The following is an 18096-nucleotide window of genomic DNA, read 5'->3' on the forward strand; positions in this document are numbered from 1 at the left end:
ATTCATAGCCAGATATCACACACTCGCTAATAAATACATACTGCATCTACTTTCTCATGACATATAAGCTACTAATACATCTTTCCCCAAAGCAAGTTCGCCATCAATCCCTAGTAGCACATTCCGGAAAAATTTGTCCATTATTAATGCATTAATCCCGAGGACCTAGAGTTTGTATTAGAATGTTAGATGTATAACTAATGGAACGCTTAAAATATCTTAATTACCTGCTAAAAGAATCTTGTCAATATTGGTATAAACAACGCATCCCTCATGATTCGACTATAGCAAGAGCCCCTAACCTCCTGTTTGCTCTCACCCTCGAATGATTTCTTTCTCAGCAACAACGCAAAGAAATGGAAGCTTCGAGAAGACAAAGTAGCAAAAGATGAAATGATTTCAGATAATGACACAATAGATATTAAAGGGCCGAACTTGGACTTGTCAGCTTTGTTAGACAAATCACAACCTTTGATCAAAGATAAGAAAGACTCAATCGGACCGGCAAAGTAACACTACAAAAAAGGGGTCAAATTGTGAGGATTGATTTTACGATTTAAACCCCTACAAAATGTAATTCCGACAGTTTCCAAAATCCCCAGAATAGGAGCCGTCACAAATAATTTGCGACAGTTTTATTCCGACCCCCATAATTAATTTGCGATGGTTATTTTGTAGCGGTTACGACCCCCATAATTAATTTGCAGCGGTTTTGATCCCCGTTATTCTACATTTAATTTTTTTATAATAAATTTTTATTTAAAACTTGCGGGGGTTAAAACCTCCGCAATTTTTTTTTAATTGTAGTAGGGCCCACCAATTTGCAATAACTAATTATTGATTCTAATTTTAGCTCAAATTTAATTGTTTCTTTAGGTATAACCTACAATCCAATATTTGTTCAACTCATATATCATTAATACAACAGAGTAATTAAACATTGTAATTAACAAGCATATAAAAAATACATTGAACATTAAACTTCAAAATTAAATTTTCAACATTAACATCTTCAAACTCCAAATTTTCAACATTAACTAACTATCTTTAAACTACAAAATCAAATTTAAACACAACCTTCAATATTCTAAGTTTCACTCCAACCACACAATTACATCATCATAATTGAATATCCAAGACAAATGCAACGAAATCAAAGAATGCCATTAGGATCATTATCATCACGATCTCGTTGAATCCATGTTTAAATTGGGTCCACTAGCCGCATCACTTGGCTACATAAAAATGCAAAGTATAAGAATCAAACATTTTTGTACCACAAAAATGAATCTTGTAATCTTAGAAGATAGGTAAAATGTATCAAAATATCCTTAAATCTTGTGTGTCTTAAAACATGCTAGAAAAAGAGAGACATTCATTTTTGAAACGGACTAAAAAGTAAGACAAACAAATTGAAACAGATTTACTAAGCAATATTTTATGATTTCTAACTGGACATCCTATAATTCTTAGTGATAGGAGCCAGATGTCAATTGTGGCTAATGTCAGGGTCTTGGGTGTTGTTCCTGCAACTCTAGAAGGTGTACACACTATATTAAGGGTCAATAGAAATTCAAGAAAAACTACAATCTATTCTGTGACTTTGTAAAATTAAGGGTCAGACATAGGCTGGTTCCATATTGTGCTAATATGGTAGGCATGAATACAACTCTAATGGCCTATAGGGGAAATCAAGATTAAATAATAAACACAAGAGGCACCAATAATATGGTGGGAGACCTGAGTCGGTTGGATTGTCAATCAATATCCAGAATCGAAAATCCAAAGAGAGTACATCTTTCTACTGGTGATATACCCTTAGATACTCACTTAGGATCTAGCAGATTGAATGGTAAAGACACAGTATCAGGGGTTTTATACATTTCTAAGTTTAATTTTAATCTTTCTTTCTGTAGCTAAACTAAGGAATTGAGCTGCTCAATTTTTTTTTCTCTTGACTTTTGCTTGTTTCAGGAACTCTTCAACGGGAAAATGATTATTGGTAAAGATGATGGATGACTATATATCTTATCAAGCAACATAGACAAAGAAAATATCATTTTAACTGCTAGTCAAAATGAACATCTCGTGCTGTTGAAAATGATAAAAATTTAGATGTTCATTTAGTACACCAGAGACTTGTTCATGTATCTGTTTCTATTCTTAAGAAATTGTTGAACATAAATCTAGCTTATATTACTCAAACTATAAGCAAGTGTGCTATTTACCCTTGTGCCAAACAGGCTAGATAGCTCTTTCCTGTTAGTACATCTAGTAGCTTAAGCATCTTTCCTGTTAGTACGTCTAGTAGCTTAAGTTAGGTTGCTCTTTCCTGTTAGTACATCTGGAATGACTTGAATATTTTTGCTAATAATGAAGTTTGATGTGTACTATACTAAAAACTTTCTTTACTTACATAAAAACTTAGTTAAGTAAGCATGTGAAAACTGTAAAGAGTGGTAATAGTATAAAATTTATTAATAAAAGTTGCACCGAGCTATTCAAATACTTAGGAATAATACATCAAACTTTATGTGCTTATACACCCCAATAAAATGGTATAGAAGAAAGGAAGCATAGGCATATCTCAGAAGTAACTTAAGCAATCTGATTTCAAGCTAGTGTCTCTCTTAGATTTTGGGGACTCTTATGTTAAAACTGCAGTGTATATTATTAATAAATGAAAAGCAAATGAGATGGATAAGTTTCCTGCATATTCATTCGCTAATATGTCTTGTGCTGGTTAAACATCACAGTTTCCAAGTTTCAGAAAATAATGTGCTAGATGAGAAACATTGTGTGAAACAACATGCTTATTACCATGCATTAACTAATCCTTCCTAGTAATCAGCTGCAGATCAGATGAAGGGGAGGGAGACACTGCCTAAGAACGCTTTGTTCAAAATTTTGACCTCTTCTGTTTAATGTAATGACAATCATAGCAGAAAAATCAGCCAAGGGATCTGAACACAATAGAGTGCACGAGCATGAAACAGTTGCAAAATCAGTATCAACACACTAGGAATGACCTCAAAAAAAGAAGTAAAGGGAACTTTATTTACTGCTGTGGGAGAAACCATTGAAGTAGAATCAAAGAGCCCCACAAATTGTTCGGGTATCGTTCCTTCTTTCATTATCATACATGCCTTCAAAGCACTCATTATCTGATTATGAGAATTCATCATTTGAGAAAAGTTTTCTCGACATTGGAACAAACAAGAACCTCCACTACTTGAAGCACGTGTACCACCAAAATAAGGTCTATCTTGTTTAAAAACTCTACTAGGAACAACTCCTAATCCTAAGCATCTCACCCTTCCAGAGTGCTCTGGCCCTAGAACCTTACCAACGACATCATTTGGCGAAACTTGAGACTCATCTATGACGCTTTGGCTCAAAACTGACTCAATTTTTTCCTGCATGTAGAAAATTGGTTGTCAAAATAAATTAAAAATAAAAATTTATTTGGCATACCGTGGTTGATTACTCGACAAGAGTCTATGGCACTTAAGTATAACTCACACATATTTCTTTTGCCGCTTCATTAACATATACTCCATCTTGATTCTTATGAGTAGCAATATACATTTGTGCTCGTCCAGGCCATTGTCCAGTCTCGACCATCTATAAATTTAAAAATATAATTAAAATAATTTACTAGTTAGGAATAATTACATTCGAGGTTAATTCACTCACTATTTCAGCCCTTCTTGTAGCATAGACTTTGGAGCCACCAGTGTGTGGAATTGTCTCTTTCTTTTGATTTTCACGATTCCTTTGACGCATTTGGGCTTCAAAATGAAAATATTGGTTAACTTTTCTACTACATGTAAATATAAAATTCAAAGACAAAATTAACCAGTGGTATAGTTGTCAGAATTTAGAGCTTATACCTTTATAATATACCTTTATAATATGTTCAAAGACGCGGTTGAAGTATGTCATAGGTAAACTCGACCATTTCTCAGAGTTGATTGGAAATAAAGAGCAATTACACGCTAATATTCCACAAAAGCGCGAAAGTAGGCTGCGTGCTTCCCCAAATGGTTCATCATAAACATCAAACTTAACCACGATATGTTCTCAGTACTTGCTTAGCTTTCACTTTGATTTTCTTGACATTATTTCTTGAATCTGTTATAAGAAAAGAGATTGGGTGAAGATATGAGAGACATTACATTAGCTTAGAAAGGTCTGTTGAATATGTATTGATAGTCTAAAGTATTTACCTATTGTGTCTATGACCCAATGCGTATTCGATTCACGTCTAGAACATTTTTGGGGTACAACCACATCTGTTGGAGTTGGTTGTGATGAGTCCTGATTTGTTGGAGTCGAATGTGATGTAGAATGAACTGATCGAGATGACTATGATGAGTCCTGATTTTTCAAACCCAGATATGATGTAGAGTGAACTGATCGAGATGGCTATGATGAGTCCAAACCAATCGAATATGGATGTGATGAGTCCCGACCAATAGGATATGGTTGTGATAAGTGCCGACCAACAAGAGATGGTTGTGATGAGTTCCGACCAACAAGCGATGGCTGTCATGAGTTCCGACCAACAAGTGATGTCTGTGATGAGTCCCGACCAACAGGAGATGGCTGTGATGAGTCCCGACCATCAGGAGGGGAATGTGATGAGTCCCGAAGAACAAGAGATGGTTGTAATGAGTCTCGACCAACCAGAGATGGATATGATATCAAGTGATCTGTTGGAAATGGTTGTGATTCAGGAAAAACTGTCGGCCCCAGATGTGGAGTATCCTGATCTATAGGAGCTGAATGGGATGCTGAATAAACTGATCGAGATGGTTGTGGTACATGTTGAATTGACGAAGACAGATTTGTTTTGTCCAAAAAAGAAGGTGTTGATTCAGTACCTTGTGATGTAGATACCGATGGACCTAATTTTTTCTTTTCTACATCCGCTTAAACCTTGGCATAGCTGCAGTAAACAATGTAGTGTTTAGTAAGATAACATCTTGGAAGTTACACCTCACAGTAGTAACACTATAACACAACTACAGTAGACTTCACTTAAGCACATTAATCAAATAATTATAAGCAACAGTTACAATATTTGGCTTTTGACTACAATTATATCTGGTACTATTTGATAACTTGTGTTTTATTTCCCTTTAAAGCAAATTAATCATAAGGAACCAAGAAAAGTTATAATTCTGAGGGGAATCTGTAACTCTTTATCTAATGTTGAGCTGCTTTTAAACACTGCACCTTAGAACTGAGTACTGATGCAAGTACATAACAACATAATGACTGATTCTGCCAGTTTAAGCAAATCTTAAACACCGGACAAATTAATAAAAGAAAAGGCATAACAGTAAACATCTCATACAAAAACGGTGGACGCAACCTGAAAATGCTATCAAGTTACTCCGATATGAGTGAGATATACAGAAGAAACTTTGATTAATACCTCAACTGGACTGCTTAATAACTAGTCCTTGAAGTTATAATTTGTTGCATGATCCTACTTTTATTTCAACTTGTTAATTCAAACATCTCATTCAATAGGTAAAGTATACCTACTCTCAATTTGTCTACAGTTTGTTAAAATGACATTATCCATTTTACTAGTTATTCATCCTTGCCTTTTTCATGTGTTTATTAGTCAGCAAATGTATGGTCATGTGGAGTGACTATATGTCATGTTGGTGGGACCCTATCCTTTTGAAGATCTAGATGAACCCAAGAATTTCAGAAAAACTATTTCAGTCAGTTTTATATTTAATTTACTCTTTTAATAAATTAATTAGCCTAGTCTAGTACAATCAATTACCAGTAAACGGTGCTTTTCTGCAGAAAATAATAGTTGTTCAATAAAAAATCCCAGACTATGTGCACATATCCCATGATTGCAAGCACCTTCTTAATAAGTTGTTGTGAACTAATGTACAATATATTAGGCAGAGAATCACACTAAAAGAGATCAAGAACCATTCATGGTCTAGGGAGGGTAAAATGTACGCAGTCCATACCGCTACCTTCGAAGAAGTAGAATTGGTGCTCTTCTGGCACCAATTCTACGTGTTTCTGCTGCCACATCCATGAACAGATACCGTCTAGCATCAATCGAGGGGAACAGGTGGAAACGAAAAATTATATATCCTTTCTCTCAACCTCTCTTTCCCTTTTCAGCATGGATATGCACAATAATTTCCACCTAAAGCACACATGGATTTCTAACCTAAAAGATATACATGATAAGAAACTGACACACAGAAGTACTCTAGAGGTGAAACTATCAGACTCAGCAGAGCATATGCATAGTAGAAACCTGTTGCGTGATTAGTCAGCCATTTTCCTTCACTCACCATCCCCAAACCCTCAAAAAAACCTTCAAGGCAGCTCCCAAGGTTAATTTATACAATTCCGCATTAAAGAATGGAGAGACTGCATAAAAGAGTTTTTTTTCAGAAGCGACATCCTAAGGCTGAGCTCCAAAAACCATTAAAACAATTTCACAAAAAAGTTTTGAAAAATTCAGATAATGTTGCCATCATAAAATGTCTGAGATGCGCTTACGGTCTGAAGCTAGGTGCAGACAGGCTACTTCACCTTGTTTAGCTGATACTTCAGTGCAAGTACTAAGGTGTTAAGGGAGCTGCACTAACCAAAACTACTCGCTGATATGATATTGTAGTTCATTACTTATTCTTTTTTCCATATAACTATGATTTGTGTTTACAGTTTTTATTCTTGAATGACACAGGTAATTTTTTATTTAATTTCTTAATTTTGCAGTTTCATTAATACCCGCACAGTGCTACGTGCACTTAAAATCTAGAAAAAAATCCACGCTACTATCACTTTCAAGATAAAATTAGATGTATAAGAAAACAGAACTACCACCAAAATACCAGCAAAGCAACTCCAACCCTAATAAGCATGTCTTGACAGGGAGAACAACAAAATTTTACTTTCCTATTAATTTATGGTTCAGAATTCTGTTTGGAGGAAAGAAAGCAAAACTTTCCTCTTGACCTCTTCATAAGAGCTGATCGGGAATGAATACCACATAGAAGAGTCCAGAAAAAAGAAACAATGGCATGGACTTTTTTCTTCCGCTTCATCACAATTGAAAGAGACCTAATCACATGCCATATGAAATTGCAGAAACTGCTGCTACAGTTCCTTGTTGCAAAAATTGAAAGCAGTATGTGCAAAAAGAGAAGAAAATAGAGCCCCCCTATTTCAGACACAGTATAAGAGACAATAAGAGAGAATTAAGTCAAGAATTTTAACTAGACAAACTCGAAGGCAAAACCTCATTGACTGATCGAGTCCTTTTCTAAATCTGCTCCACATTGGAAATTTTTCTATGTTTCATTCTATACAACAACAACAAACCTCTCAATCCCAAACGAGTTAGGGTCGGCTTTATGAATCATTCATTTCTTCAGTTAACAAGCTAAAAGGGTGTCTGAAAAACAAAGTCTTTCACCATTCTATATAACAACAACAACAAACCTCTCAATTCCAACAAGTTCGGGTTGGCTATATGAATCTTTCATTTCTTCACTTAACAAGCTAAAAGGGTGTCTGGAAAACTAAGTCTCTCACCATTCTATACAACAACAACAACAAAATCCTCAATCCGAAACAAGTTCGGGTCGGCTATTTGAATTTTCCATTTCTCCACTTAACAAGCTAAAAGGGTGTCTGAAAAACTAAATCTTTCACCAGAACCAACAAAAACAATTCAACAAACCCCTCAATCCCAAATAAGTTTGGGTCGGCTATTTGAATCTTTCATTTCTTCAGTTAACAAGCTAAAAGGGTGTCTGAAAAACTAAATCTTTCACCATTCTATAAACAACAATAATACAACAAACCCATCAATCCCAAACAAGTTCGGGTCGGCTATTTGAATCTTTCATTTCTTCAGTTAACAAGCTAAAAGGGTGTCGGAAAAACTAAATCTTTCACCATTTCATACAACAACAAAAAAATCCTCAATCCCAAACAAGTTCGGGTCGGCTATTTGAATCTTTCATTTCTTCACTTAACAAGCTAAAAGGGTGTATAAAAAACTATGTCTTTCACCATTCCATACAACAACAACAACAAAACACCAACGATATTTCCTCATAAAAAGTAGAGTGAAAACAGCTAGGTTCAGACATAAGGATGGTTAAATAGAGAACATCAAACTTATGCTTTACCTTTTCAAGAGAATATTGAACCTGATGAAGGAGTTCCGAAAAGATTACGTCCACTGCTGGACTTCTTGTCCGTCTTCATAAATAGACAAAAAGTGAGGATTGAACTTCGATGATTATCAGAGGAAAGTTCAACGATTTGGGGAAAGTAAGAGAGAGAGACAAATGTTTTTTGGGGAAAAAAAAAGAAAAATGCCGCGGTATTTTTTTTTTTTTATGTATAGTGGGGGTTAAAACCCCCGCAAATTATATAATTTGAAGCTATATATTTTGGGAATGGATATTGAGTGTTAAAATCTCCGTAAATTATATAATTTTTTGTGGTATTTCTTTTGATGTATAGTGGGGGTTAAAACTTCCGCAAATTATATAATTTTTAGCGGCGGATTTTTAACCCTCGCATTTAATATAATTTTGCAGGGGTTAAAATAACCTCCGTAAATAAACCCCCGCAATTATACCCATTTTTGTAGTGTAATGATCAAACCAGCAAAAAGGAAAATCCTGAGAAGTTTTCATATACAAATAGAAATAGGACAAGTGTATAGGGATTTTGTTTTATCTTTTAACTTCTTTCACAAGATATATGTATATATACATTGAATCACACAGAATAAGATCAATTAGAAAATTTCCCCAATATTTTCTCTTCAACTCTTTCATGGTATCAGAGCAGTAGCTCGATCCAGTCTCTCTTTCTTCCTTTTTCGATCCAATCTCTCTTCCTTTCCTCTAGCACCACTTGATTAAACTGTATCAAAACGGTACTCCATGTGTGGTTAATACTACCACTGCAGCTCCTACTATAGCTACAATTCCTACTGCACTTGGGATCAACATGAATCATCCTTACTATCTTTCCCCTTCAGATTCACCTAGTATGACCATCGTCAACTCCATCTTTGATGGAAGAAGATTTCCAGGGTGGAGAAGGGGAGTACTCATAGCTTTGTCTGTGAAAAAAAACTTGGGTTCATTAATGGAACATGTAAAACACCAGACCTAAATGCAACTGACTATGAACAATGGAGCTATTGCAATGACATGGTGATATCATGGTTGCCCAATTCTTTATCAAGTAAGATTGGGGAAAGTGTGATCTATTCCAAAACGGCCAAAGAATTGTAGGATAGCTTAGAGCATAGGTTTGGTAGATCTAATGGTGCTAAGCTATATCATTTGCAAAAGAAAATCTCAGAACTGGTTCAGGGAACTAATGACATAGCATGATATTTTACTAGACTAAAGAGACTTTGGGATGAATTAGAGTCTCTTAATCATATATTTGCCGCACTTGTGAATGTGCATATAAGGGAAAGGAAAAGCTGAAAAAATCCTTAGAAGATCAGAAACTAATCAAGTTTCTAATGGGGATTAATGGTGCATATGCACAGGCAAGGGGAAATATCTTAATGATGAACCCCTTGCCAACTATTAATCATGCCTATTCACTATTACTTCAAGATGAGAATCAGAGGAAAGTGTATGTGAATTCAACTTTTTCAACTGAATCTGTAGCTTTAATGGAAAAAACTCAAGGCAGATTCAATAAAAAAATTGAAAATCAAAATATCAAACCAACAGTTCCAACACAGAAGTTTGCAGAAAACAATCACCAAATAAATGGGAAATCCAAGCCCAAAGGAAAGCAGAGAAAGGCCAAATATAACCCTAATGTGACTTTTACTTACTGTGGTAAGGTGGGGCATGTTGAGGATGATTGTTTTAGGATTCATGAATTCCCAGATGACTTTGAATTCACAAAAACAAAGGGTTATCCAGGATTTGCAAAAGCAAATGGTATGAATACAGGAGAAGAAATGGAAAAGGGAAATGTTTCACAGGAGGAGACACTTACCAATAACTACACTCCTTCTATGAATATGAACAAAGACCAATATGCAAGCTTAGTTCAGCAGGTGGCAAAGGACATAAAAGCAGGAATAATACCAACCAACAATGGAATGCACCAAAAACGTCCAAAACAATCCACAAATTCAACAACAAAATCGAGACCCCATCACTATAATTCTCGACCAATAATAACAACACAAGGATGAGAAGATATCAAGGTGTTTTGGACACCAAAAAAGCAGCAACACAAGAAGAACAAGATGATAATAATAGATAAAAAACAACAAGAACAATGTGACAACACACGACTTCAGTAGAAACAACTACAAATTAGTACAAAGATTACAAGAACAAAAGATAGGAAGTGTGACATACAATATTACAAACAATAAGAACCAAGGTATATATTAAATACCAAGACCCTTAATACTTATAATATCAACACCAACACTCTACGATGACACAAGAGGGCTTCTACCACTCAAGCACCAAGGTTTCTAAGCAAAATACAATCACTAATGAATCCACACTAGTTTCTTGTCCTAGTTTCAATTTGCCTCAATGGAGAGAGGACTTGGGTGTTTCAAGTTTCGAGTTCATACAACAATAATAAAATAAGTAATGAAAATCCCTACTACTAAACTATATATATTCTCTTTATTACATAAAAGATGAAATGCTCAAAAGACCCTTAATGAAAAGGGGGTGCCCCTCTAGTGTAATAAATGAGCAAATGGAGCGGCTTTGGTGTGTCTTTGATCCTTCGCACGTCTCAATATTGCACTTTCAAGGATGATCATTTGCTGCACTTGTACACACGTTGATCTTCATAGTTGCACTTGTATCATCCTCTCCATCTTGAGAGGAATTTTCCCTCAAATTCAAGCAATCATCACCGGCAAGCTCTCGTCTTTGCATCATCTCTTCATTGCTCTTCCCAAGGTTTGGATGTTCAACCAAGGGTCCTATAAGATCATCAAGCATGCTACTTGGACTTATATGTTCTACAACCTACACATAAGAAGATTTGATACTAGGCAAAGTGCTAGTATCTCGGTTAGTAATCAACAAAGAGTCCTTGTAGGCAAATCCCACAATCCCAACTCTCGGATTCTCTCCTTCTTCATCCTCCTCACTCTCGGCTTCTTCTTTCATACCCTCACTAAGCATGACTTTCTTTGCCATATACATAGGCACTACAATCTCACCTTCACACAACCGAACATCTTTCTCATACCCCTCCTTTGGCTCCTCGGGTTCTACCTTCTCTCCATCTTGAGATTGATCATCAATCTCCTTCGGTTAAAGTCCCACCTTCTTCCTAAGAAAGTATAATTTTCCCTTCCTTAGGATCATATTTCTCCTATTTGGACACTCGTTAGCCTTGTGTCCCCAACCGTGGCATTTAAATTATTGGAAGCCCTTATAATTAGAAGAGGACATTTATTTCTCGGAGGGTACCTTTGGTGATCCTTGTTCTCGGCTTGGGCAGCCTTGGTCTCGGGTTGCTCCACATTGGATGAGTTATTCTTGTCCTTGTGCCAACCCGAGGGTGATTGCCCTTTAAGCTTGATACCGATTTCTCCCGTAATTCCCTCTCAACTTCTAAGGCGGCTTGGAAGATGGCATCAATGGTGTCGAACTTGTGAAGTGTCAACCATAAGGCAATGTCTCTATTCAACCCCACCTTGAATTGCACGATGTCGTGACTCACTTGCTCCCCTAGGTGATCAAGTTTCAAAATGAGTTGTTGGAATTCATCATAGTAAGTCATGACAGTCTTGTTCCCTTGCTTCAAGTTATACAACTTAGCAAGAAACTCTTGACGGTAACTCTCGGGTAAGTACCTTTGTCTCATGAGGTACCTTAACTGAAACCAAGGAGGGGGTTGCCCCTCAATCAAAACATTGCCAAATCGCTTCACATACTCCCACCACATAGGAGCATAACCCTCAAAATGTGCAATCGCATAACAACTCTTTTTATCCTCGGTAAGGTCATCAACTTGGAAAATTCTCTCCCAAGCGGACTCCCAAGCTAGCAACTATTCCGGATCACTCTCACCTTTGAATGTTGGAAGCCCCACCTTGATGGTATTTAGCCCTACATCACGATTTTGGTTCCCTTGTTGGTTGCAATGACCAACTCTTCCTTCTCGGCCATGAACTTCCCTCGGATCACCTTGCCTACCCCTCTTGTCCTCCCTTCTCATGTAAATATCATCATATGGTCCATAACTAGCATTTTGTTCGTCTCTTCCACACCCCTCAACATGGACGGGTCTATTTGGGTTGAGCTTGTAGCGGGGGGATTGAATTTGGATAGTGAAGACTTTGGTCAAATAGAGTTTAGATAAGAGGGCTCGGGTTTAATGGTGGTATTTGGGTTCCAAGTCCTTTTTGTTGGACTTGGTGAAGTTGAGGGTGGCTTGGTCTATCATGATCTCGATTTTGGAGTAAGGGTTGGTTTGATTTGTGGCAATGGGTGGATATAGCGTTTGGTGCATGGCCTCCTGAGTACTAGTTGGTGAAATATGTCAAGGGGTAGAAGGTCGGCTTCTTTGGCTTTCTACTCCAATCTCCCACCCATAATTGACACTTCACCCTTCATTGACACCATGTTCGAGTCTAGTTTTTCAATACCCGCGGTTATCCTAGCCATGTCTTGGGACATAGCTTCAAGGCGAGCCAAAATGATACTTGTAGCATTTTGGTCCACCGTGGGTTGAGGGGATGAGGTCTCGGGTTCCATTGCACTAAAACAGTCCACAATGTCATATACAACAACACCAATAAAGGTTCAAGTCTTTGAACTACAAGCAACAATACCACACAACCTATAAGACAAAAAAAATACGTTGTTGTTGAAGAAAATTTATTTCAAGTATCAAGTTGTTTAATCTCACTCCTTTGATGAAGAAAGTTCGGCTATGGTGTAGGTGGACAAGATTTGAGACTCTCTTTTCAAAAGTCAAAAAGTCTTCTATCTACTTTTCACCAACTTGCACTCTTTTGGCAAAACATCTTTTTGGAGTAGCTTTGTCTATTTCCTTTTGGTCTATTCTTGAAAAGTGTTGTTACTCCTTTTTAGTAACTATACTTTTTGAACTCCTCTTTTTATTTTTCCACTTTGGTGTTGTCTTGAAATTGTTTTCAAGACAAACACAAAGACTTGTCTTTATTTTCTCTTTCAAAATTCAAACAACACCTTTGTTGAACACCACATCAAGAACAATAAGAATAACAACAACTTTCTAGCCGTCCAACCTTCAACAACAACTAGTCAAGAACTCAACACTTAGATATAGACTCAATAAGTGTTAGTGGACAAGAAACTACTAAGACAACAAAAACACACCTAATTTAGACATTATTCTCGGTCAAACACCACAGCAACACCAAGAAGACTCGGCCAAGAACAAGAACACTTCAACTCCTTTTTTTATTTTTCGACTTAAAAAGCCCAAGATTGGTAGTGTAGGAACACAACCAGCCTTAGCTCTGATACCAAATAATACCAACCAACAATGGAACGCATCAAAAATGTCCAAAATAGTCCACAAATTCAACAACAACACCGAGACCCCAACACTATAATTCTCGGCCAATAATAACAACACAAGGATGAAAAGATATCAAGGTATTTTGAACACCAAAACAGCAACAACACAAGAAGAACAAGATGATAACAATAGGAAAAGAACAATCAGAACAATGTGATAACAACACACGACTTCACTGCAAATAACTACAAACTAGTACAACGATTACAAGAACAAAAGATAGGAAGTGTGACATACAATATTACAAACAATAAGAACCAAGGTATTGTAACACCCCAACTAAGGATAAGGAGTCCCACATCGGCAAAACACAGGAGGGATGTTGGGTATATAAGTAAGCAAACCTTACTTTTTAGTGACACATTTTAAAGTCGTGTTGGTCTGGGCCCAAAGCGGGCAATATCACTAGTGGGTTGGGCCGTTACAGAGGTCTCTCGGGCCTTCGTGGTTTAGGATGCCCGTCGCGGCTAGTCATGACAGGTATATATTAAATACCAAGACCCTTAACACTGGTAATATCAACACCAACACTCTACAATGACACAAGAGGGCGTCCACCACTCAAGCACCAAGGTTTCTAAGCAAAATACAATCACTAGTGAATCCACACTAGTTTTTTGTCCTAGTTTCGATTTGCCTCAATAGAGAGAGGACTTGGGTGTTTCAAGTTTCAAGTTCATACAACAATAATCAATTAAGTATTGAAAATCCCTACTACTAAACTATATATAGTCTCCTTATTACATAAAAGATGAAAGGCCCAAAAGACCCTCAATGAAAATCGGCTCCCCTCTAGTGTAACAAATGAGCAAATGGGGCGGCTTATTTGTGTATTTGATCATTCTCATGGCTCAATATTGCACTTCCTAAGATGATCCTTTGCTGTAATTGTACACACGTTGATCTTCATAGTCGCACTTGTATCAAGGAACCTCAACTGCAGGTTTTAAGCCAAATGCTATTGCTGGTACTATTTTGATATATCATGGAAAATATTTTTCTGTGTTCAATACAAAGACATGGATTATTGATTCAGGGGCCTAGAAAAATATGTGTTATGATGCTAGACCTTTTGTTTCTTTAAAATCTCTTCCTGTGCCTTTGAGTCTGAACGTGACCAATTCTTTTAAAATCATTGTTACTCATGTAGGGAGTGTTTTTATTCTTCCAAATTTGATTTTGGAAAATGTTCTTTATGTTTCTGTCTTCAAATATAACCTTTTATCTGTTCATAGGTTCTGTTGTCAATATAAATGTGATCTATTATTTACTCCTAGTGGTTGTGTCTTACAAGACCCTATAATGAAGAACACTCATGATTTCGGTAAAGTTAATGGGGGCTTATATCTATTGCAGCCTAGTAACTCTAAGTGTCATGAAGATGTAATTTCTTTTCAAAAAGGAAGCAATTCCAATTCTAGTCCTAGTTCAATTTCAGCTTCTTTTTCAGTTTTAGTAAATGATGTTCCTAATATTGACTTATGGCATGTATGATTGGGGCATTTGCCTTATCCAGCAATGAAGAATTTGAGTTTTATTCATTTTTTTCCAATTCTCCTTTAGTTTGTGATGTGTCCTAAAGCTAGGCAAACTAGGTTACCTTTTTCTGTTAGCAAAATTCAGTTCGAAGGGTTGTTTGATTTAATCCATAATGACACATGGGGCCATATAAGTGCTCTACTTACAATGATTATAAATATTTTCTTACCATTGTTGATGATCATAGCAGGGCAACTTGAACTTTTCTGCTAAGTTTTAAGAGTAATGTTTTTCTTACTCTGAAGAACTTTTTGGTTATGATTGAGAGACAATTTAATCTCAAAGTGAAGAGTATTAGATTTGACAATGCTTTAGAATTGGGAAAATGGACCCAAGAGAGCTTATTTCTGCCTTCACAAGGCATTATCCATCAGACTTCGTGTCCAGCCACTCCACAACAAAATGGAGTTGTAGAGAGGAAACACAGGCATCTCTTAGAGAGTCTCTAAAAGACTGATGTTTCAATCTAAATTGCCAATTTTCTATTGGCGCGAGTCTATTCTTACAGCACACATTTAATAAATAGGTTTCCCTCTGGTATTCTTCAAGGTAAGACACCCTATCAAGTTCTTTTTGGAAAGGAACCTAGTTATGAAGAACTCAAAAGCTTTGGTTACTTATGCTACTCCAACACTTTGTCTCAACACAGGACAAAGTTTGATTCAAGAGCAATAACTTGTGTCCTTCTTGGATATTCACAAGGACAAAAGGGATATAAAGTTTTGGATATTGAATCCAACAAAGTTTTTATCTCTAGAGATGTCCATTTTCATGAACATATATTTTCTCTTGCTTCTAAACAACCCCTCCACAAAAATTCCCTTTTCCACACAGAATTCAGTACCATTCCTCTACCTCAAGATCATGCATATGCAGAACCTGATCCACATAATTCTCAGCCTCCACCTATTGTTGATTCCCAGTAATTCCACAATCTTATACTTATATCACCCACCACAGAAACTAATTCACCTCATCTTTTTATTCTACCTAACACCCCTCAGTCATCCAATCCTAATCCTTTACCAACTACTCCAGCAAGGAAACCAATGAGTGACTCAGAAACCTGCATACCTTGCGATTCTGTTGTTTTAACTAACGTCGCTAATTCATGTTTCATTCATCCCACTAAAGCAACATCCTATTGTTTTAGTTCTTTGTCACTTTCTAATCAACAGATTTATCACTCTATTTCAAACATTAATAAACCCAACAGTTATGCACAAGCTTCTCAGCATGAAGGGTGGATTGGTTCTATGAAATAAGAAATTGCAACTTTGAAGGTAAATCACACTTGGTATGTGGTTCAAATCCCTCCAAACATGAAAGCATTGCCTTGTAAATGGGTGTACAAGGTAAAACAAAGATCAGATGAACCATTGAAAGGCTAAAGGCAATACTAGTAGTGAGGGGGGACATCCAGCAAGAGGGTGTGGATTATATTAAGACATTCTCTCCAGTGGCCAAGATGACCACCATCAGATGTTTACTTACTGTTGCTGTAAAAAAAGGTTGAAAGGTTAATCCATTGGATGTTTCTAATGCCTTTTTACATGGTGAGCTACAGGAGAAAGTCTATATGAAGTTTCCTGCAGGTCTGGAGTATCCTAATCCTAAATCGGTTTGTCTCTTGAAGAAATCTATTTATGGGTTAAAACAGGCATCCAGACAGTGGTATGCCAGATTAGCCGTGGCTTTAACTTACAAAGGTTACACTAGCTCTCTAAATGACTATTCTTTGTTTTACGTAAGTTTAGGTGAGCTGATTTCTATCGCAGCAGTATATGTGGATGACATTTTAATTAGTGGGAATGATGTTGACGAGATTCAACAAATTCAAGCGTTTCTTCACAAAGAGTTCAAAGTTAAGAATTTGGGGGAAATCAACTATTTTTTTGGAAAGAAAATCCTACGAGAGAAGCATGGTTTCATAATCAGTCAAAGAAAATTTACCTTAAGACCTTTTTAATGAGTTTGATTGTTCTGTACATCAGGTATCTTCACCTCTTCACCCGTACACCAAGTTGACTGCGAATGATGGGCAACCCTTGTCTTATCCTTCTCTTTATCGACACCTAGTTGAAAAATTAAATTACTTAACCCACACTAGGCCAGACCTCTCTTTTGATGTGTCTGACCTTAAACCAGTACATGGAACAGCCCAAAGATTCCCACTTTTCAGCTGCACTTCGAGTTTTGAGGTACCTCAGAACAGATCCGGATCAAGAAATCCTTTTACCCTCAGATGTCTCTTTTGATCTCCTTGTCTTTTGCGACGTAAATTGGGCCTCATGTTGAGATTCTCGGAGATTCGTTAGTGTTTTTTTCATTTCTCTTGGTGGTGCTCCCATTTCATGGAAATCTAAGAAGCAAGCATTCGTCTCTTTATCTTCTGCGGAAGCCGAATACAGGTCAATGCGTCGAGTCACTGCTGAAATCACTTGGTTGGTGTGTCTTTTTAACAATCTATCTACACCACCGACGTTACCCATATCAGTGCACTCCGACAGTCAGGCAGCCATAAACATCGCCAAAAAATCCGTCTTTCAATAAAGGACAAAACATGTGAAATTGAATATTCATTTCGTAAGGCAATAGTTCACATCTGGTTTGATTACTCTCTCTTTTATCCCATCGAATCATCTAGTCGCGGATCTATTTACTAAACCTCTATCTGGTGGCTCGCATCGAACTTTGTTGGACAAATTGGGTATTTGAGGGGGATATTGGAGTAAAATTGCTTTCACCCTCAGATGATTTCTCTCTCTGCAACAACACAAAGAAATGAAAGCTTCGAAAAGACAAAGTAGCAATTGATGAAATGATTTCAAACAATGGCAAAATAGATATTAAAGGGTCAAATTAGGACTTGTCACTGCTTTGTTGGACAAATCACAACCCTTGATCAATGATAAGAAAGACTCAATCCGGACCTTACAATTTAATGATTAA

At 36.7% G+C, this 18096-nt stretch overlaps 1 protein-coding gene across 4 annotated transcripts; it reads right to left on the minus strand.

Moving 5' to 3' along the window:
* Positions 1–875: 875 nt before the first annotated feature.
* LOC107867443 lies at positions 876–17969 on the minus strand. 4 transcript variants are annotated; one of them, XM_016713683.2, is made up of 7 exons: positions 17098–17966; positions 4230–4951; positions 3894–4134; positions 3697–3791; positions 3523–3624; positions 3063–3416; positions 955–1235 (listed from the first exon to the last, which is right to left on the minus strand). In XM_016713683.2, the coding sequence occupies exons 3-7, from the start codon at positions 3943–3945 to the stop codon at positions 1182–1184; spliced, it is 657 nt and encodes a 218-aa protein (XP_016569169.1). In that variant the 5' UTR covers positions 3946–4134; positions 4230–4951; positions 17098–17966; the 3' UTR covers positions 955–1181. The 4 variants fall into 4 exon arrangements, with proteins under 4 accessions (XP_016569165.1, XP_016569169.1, XP_016569168.2 ...); XM_016713682.2 differs by having other exon boundaries at positions 959–1235; positions 3907–4134; XM_016713680.2 differs by lacking the exon at positions 955–1235 and adding an exon at positions 8193–8265 and having other exon boundaries at positions 1282–3416; positions 17098–17967.
* Positions 17970–18096: the final 127 nt, after the last annotated feature.

Source organism: Capsicum annuum, chromosome 4, assembly GCF_002878395.1.
Source record: "Capsicum annuum cultivar UCD-10X-F1 chromosome 4, UCD10Xv1.1, whole genome shotgun sequence".
Taxonomy (NCBI): domain Eukaryota; kingdom Viridiplantae; phylum Streptophyta; class Magnoliopsida; order Solanales; family Solanaceae; genus Capsicum; species Capsicum annuum.

Excerpts from the sequence above, each read along its gene's own strand:
- LOC107867443 (XM_016713679.2), bottom strand. The coding sequence starts at position 3,945 with ATGACATACTTCAACCGCGTCTTTGAACATATTATAAAGGTATATTAT. Across the intron at positions 3,625-3,696 it reads CTACAAGAAGGGCTGAAATA|ATGGTCGAGACTGGACAATG; the intron begins GTGAGTGAATTA and ends TTAAATTTATAG. Across the intron at positions 3,417-3,522 it reads AAGCGGCAAAAGAAATATGT|GAAAAAATTGAGTCAGTTTT; the intron begins GTGAGTTATACT and ends TTCTACATGCAG.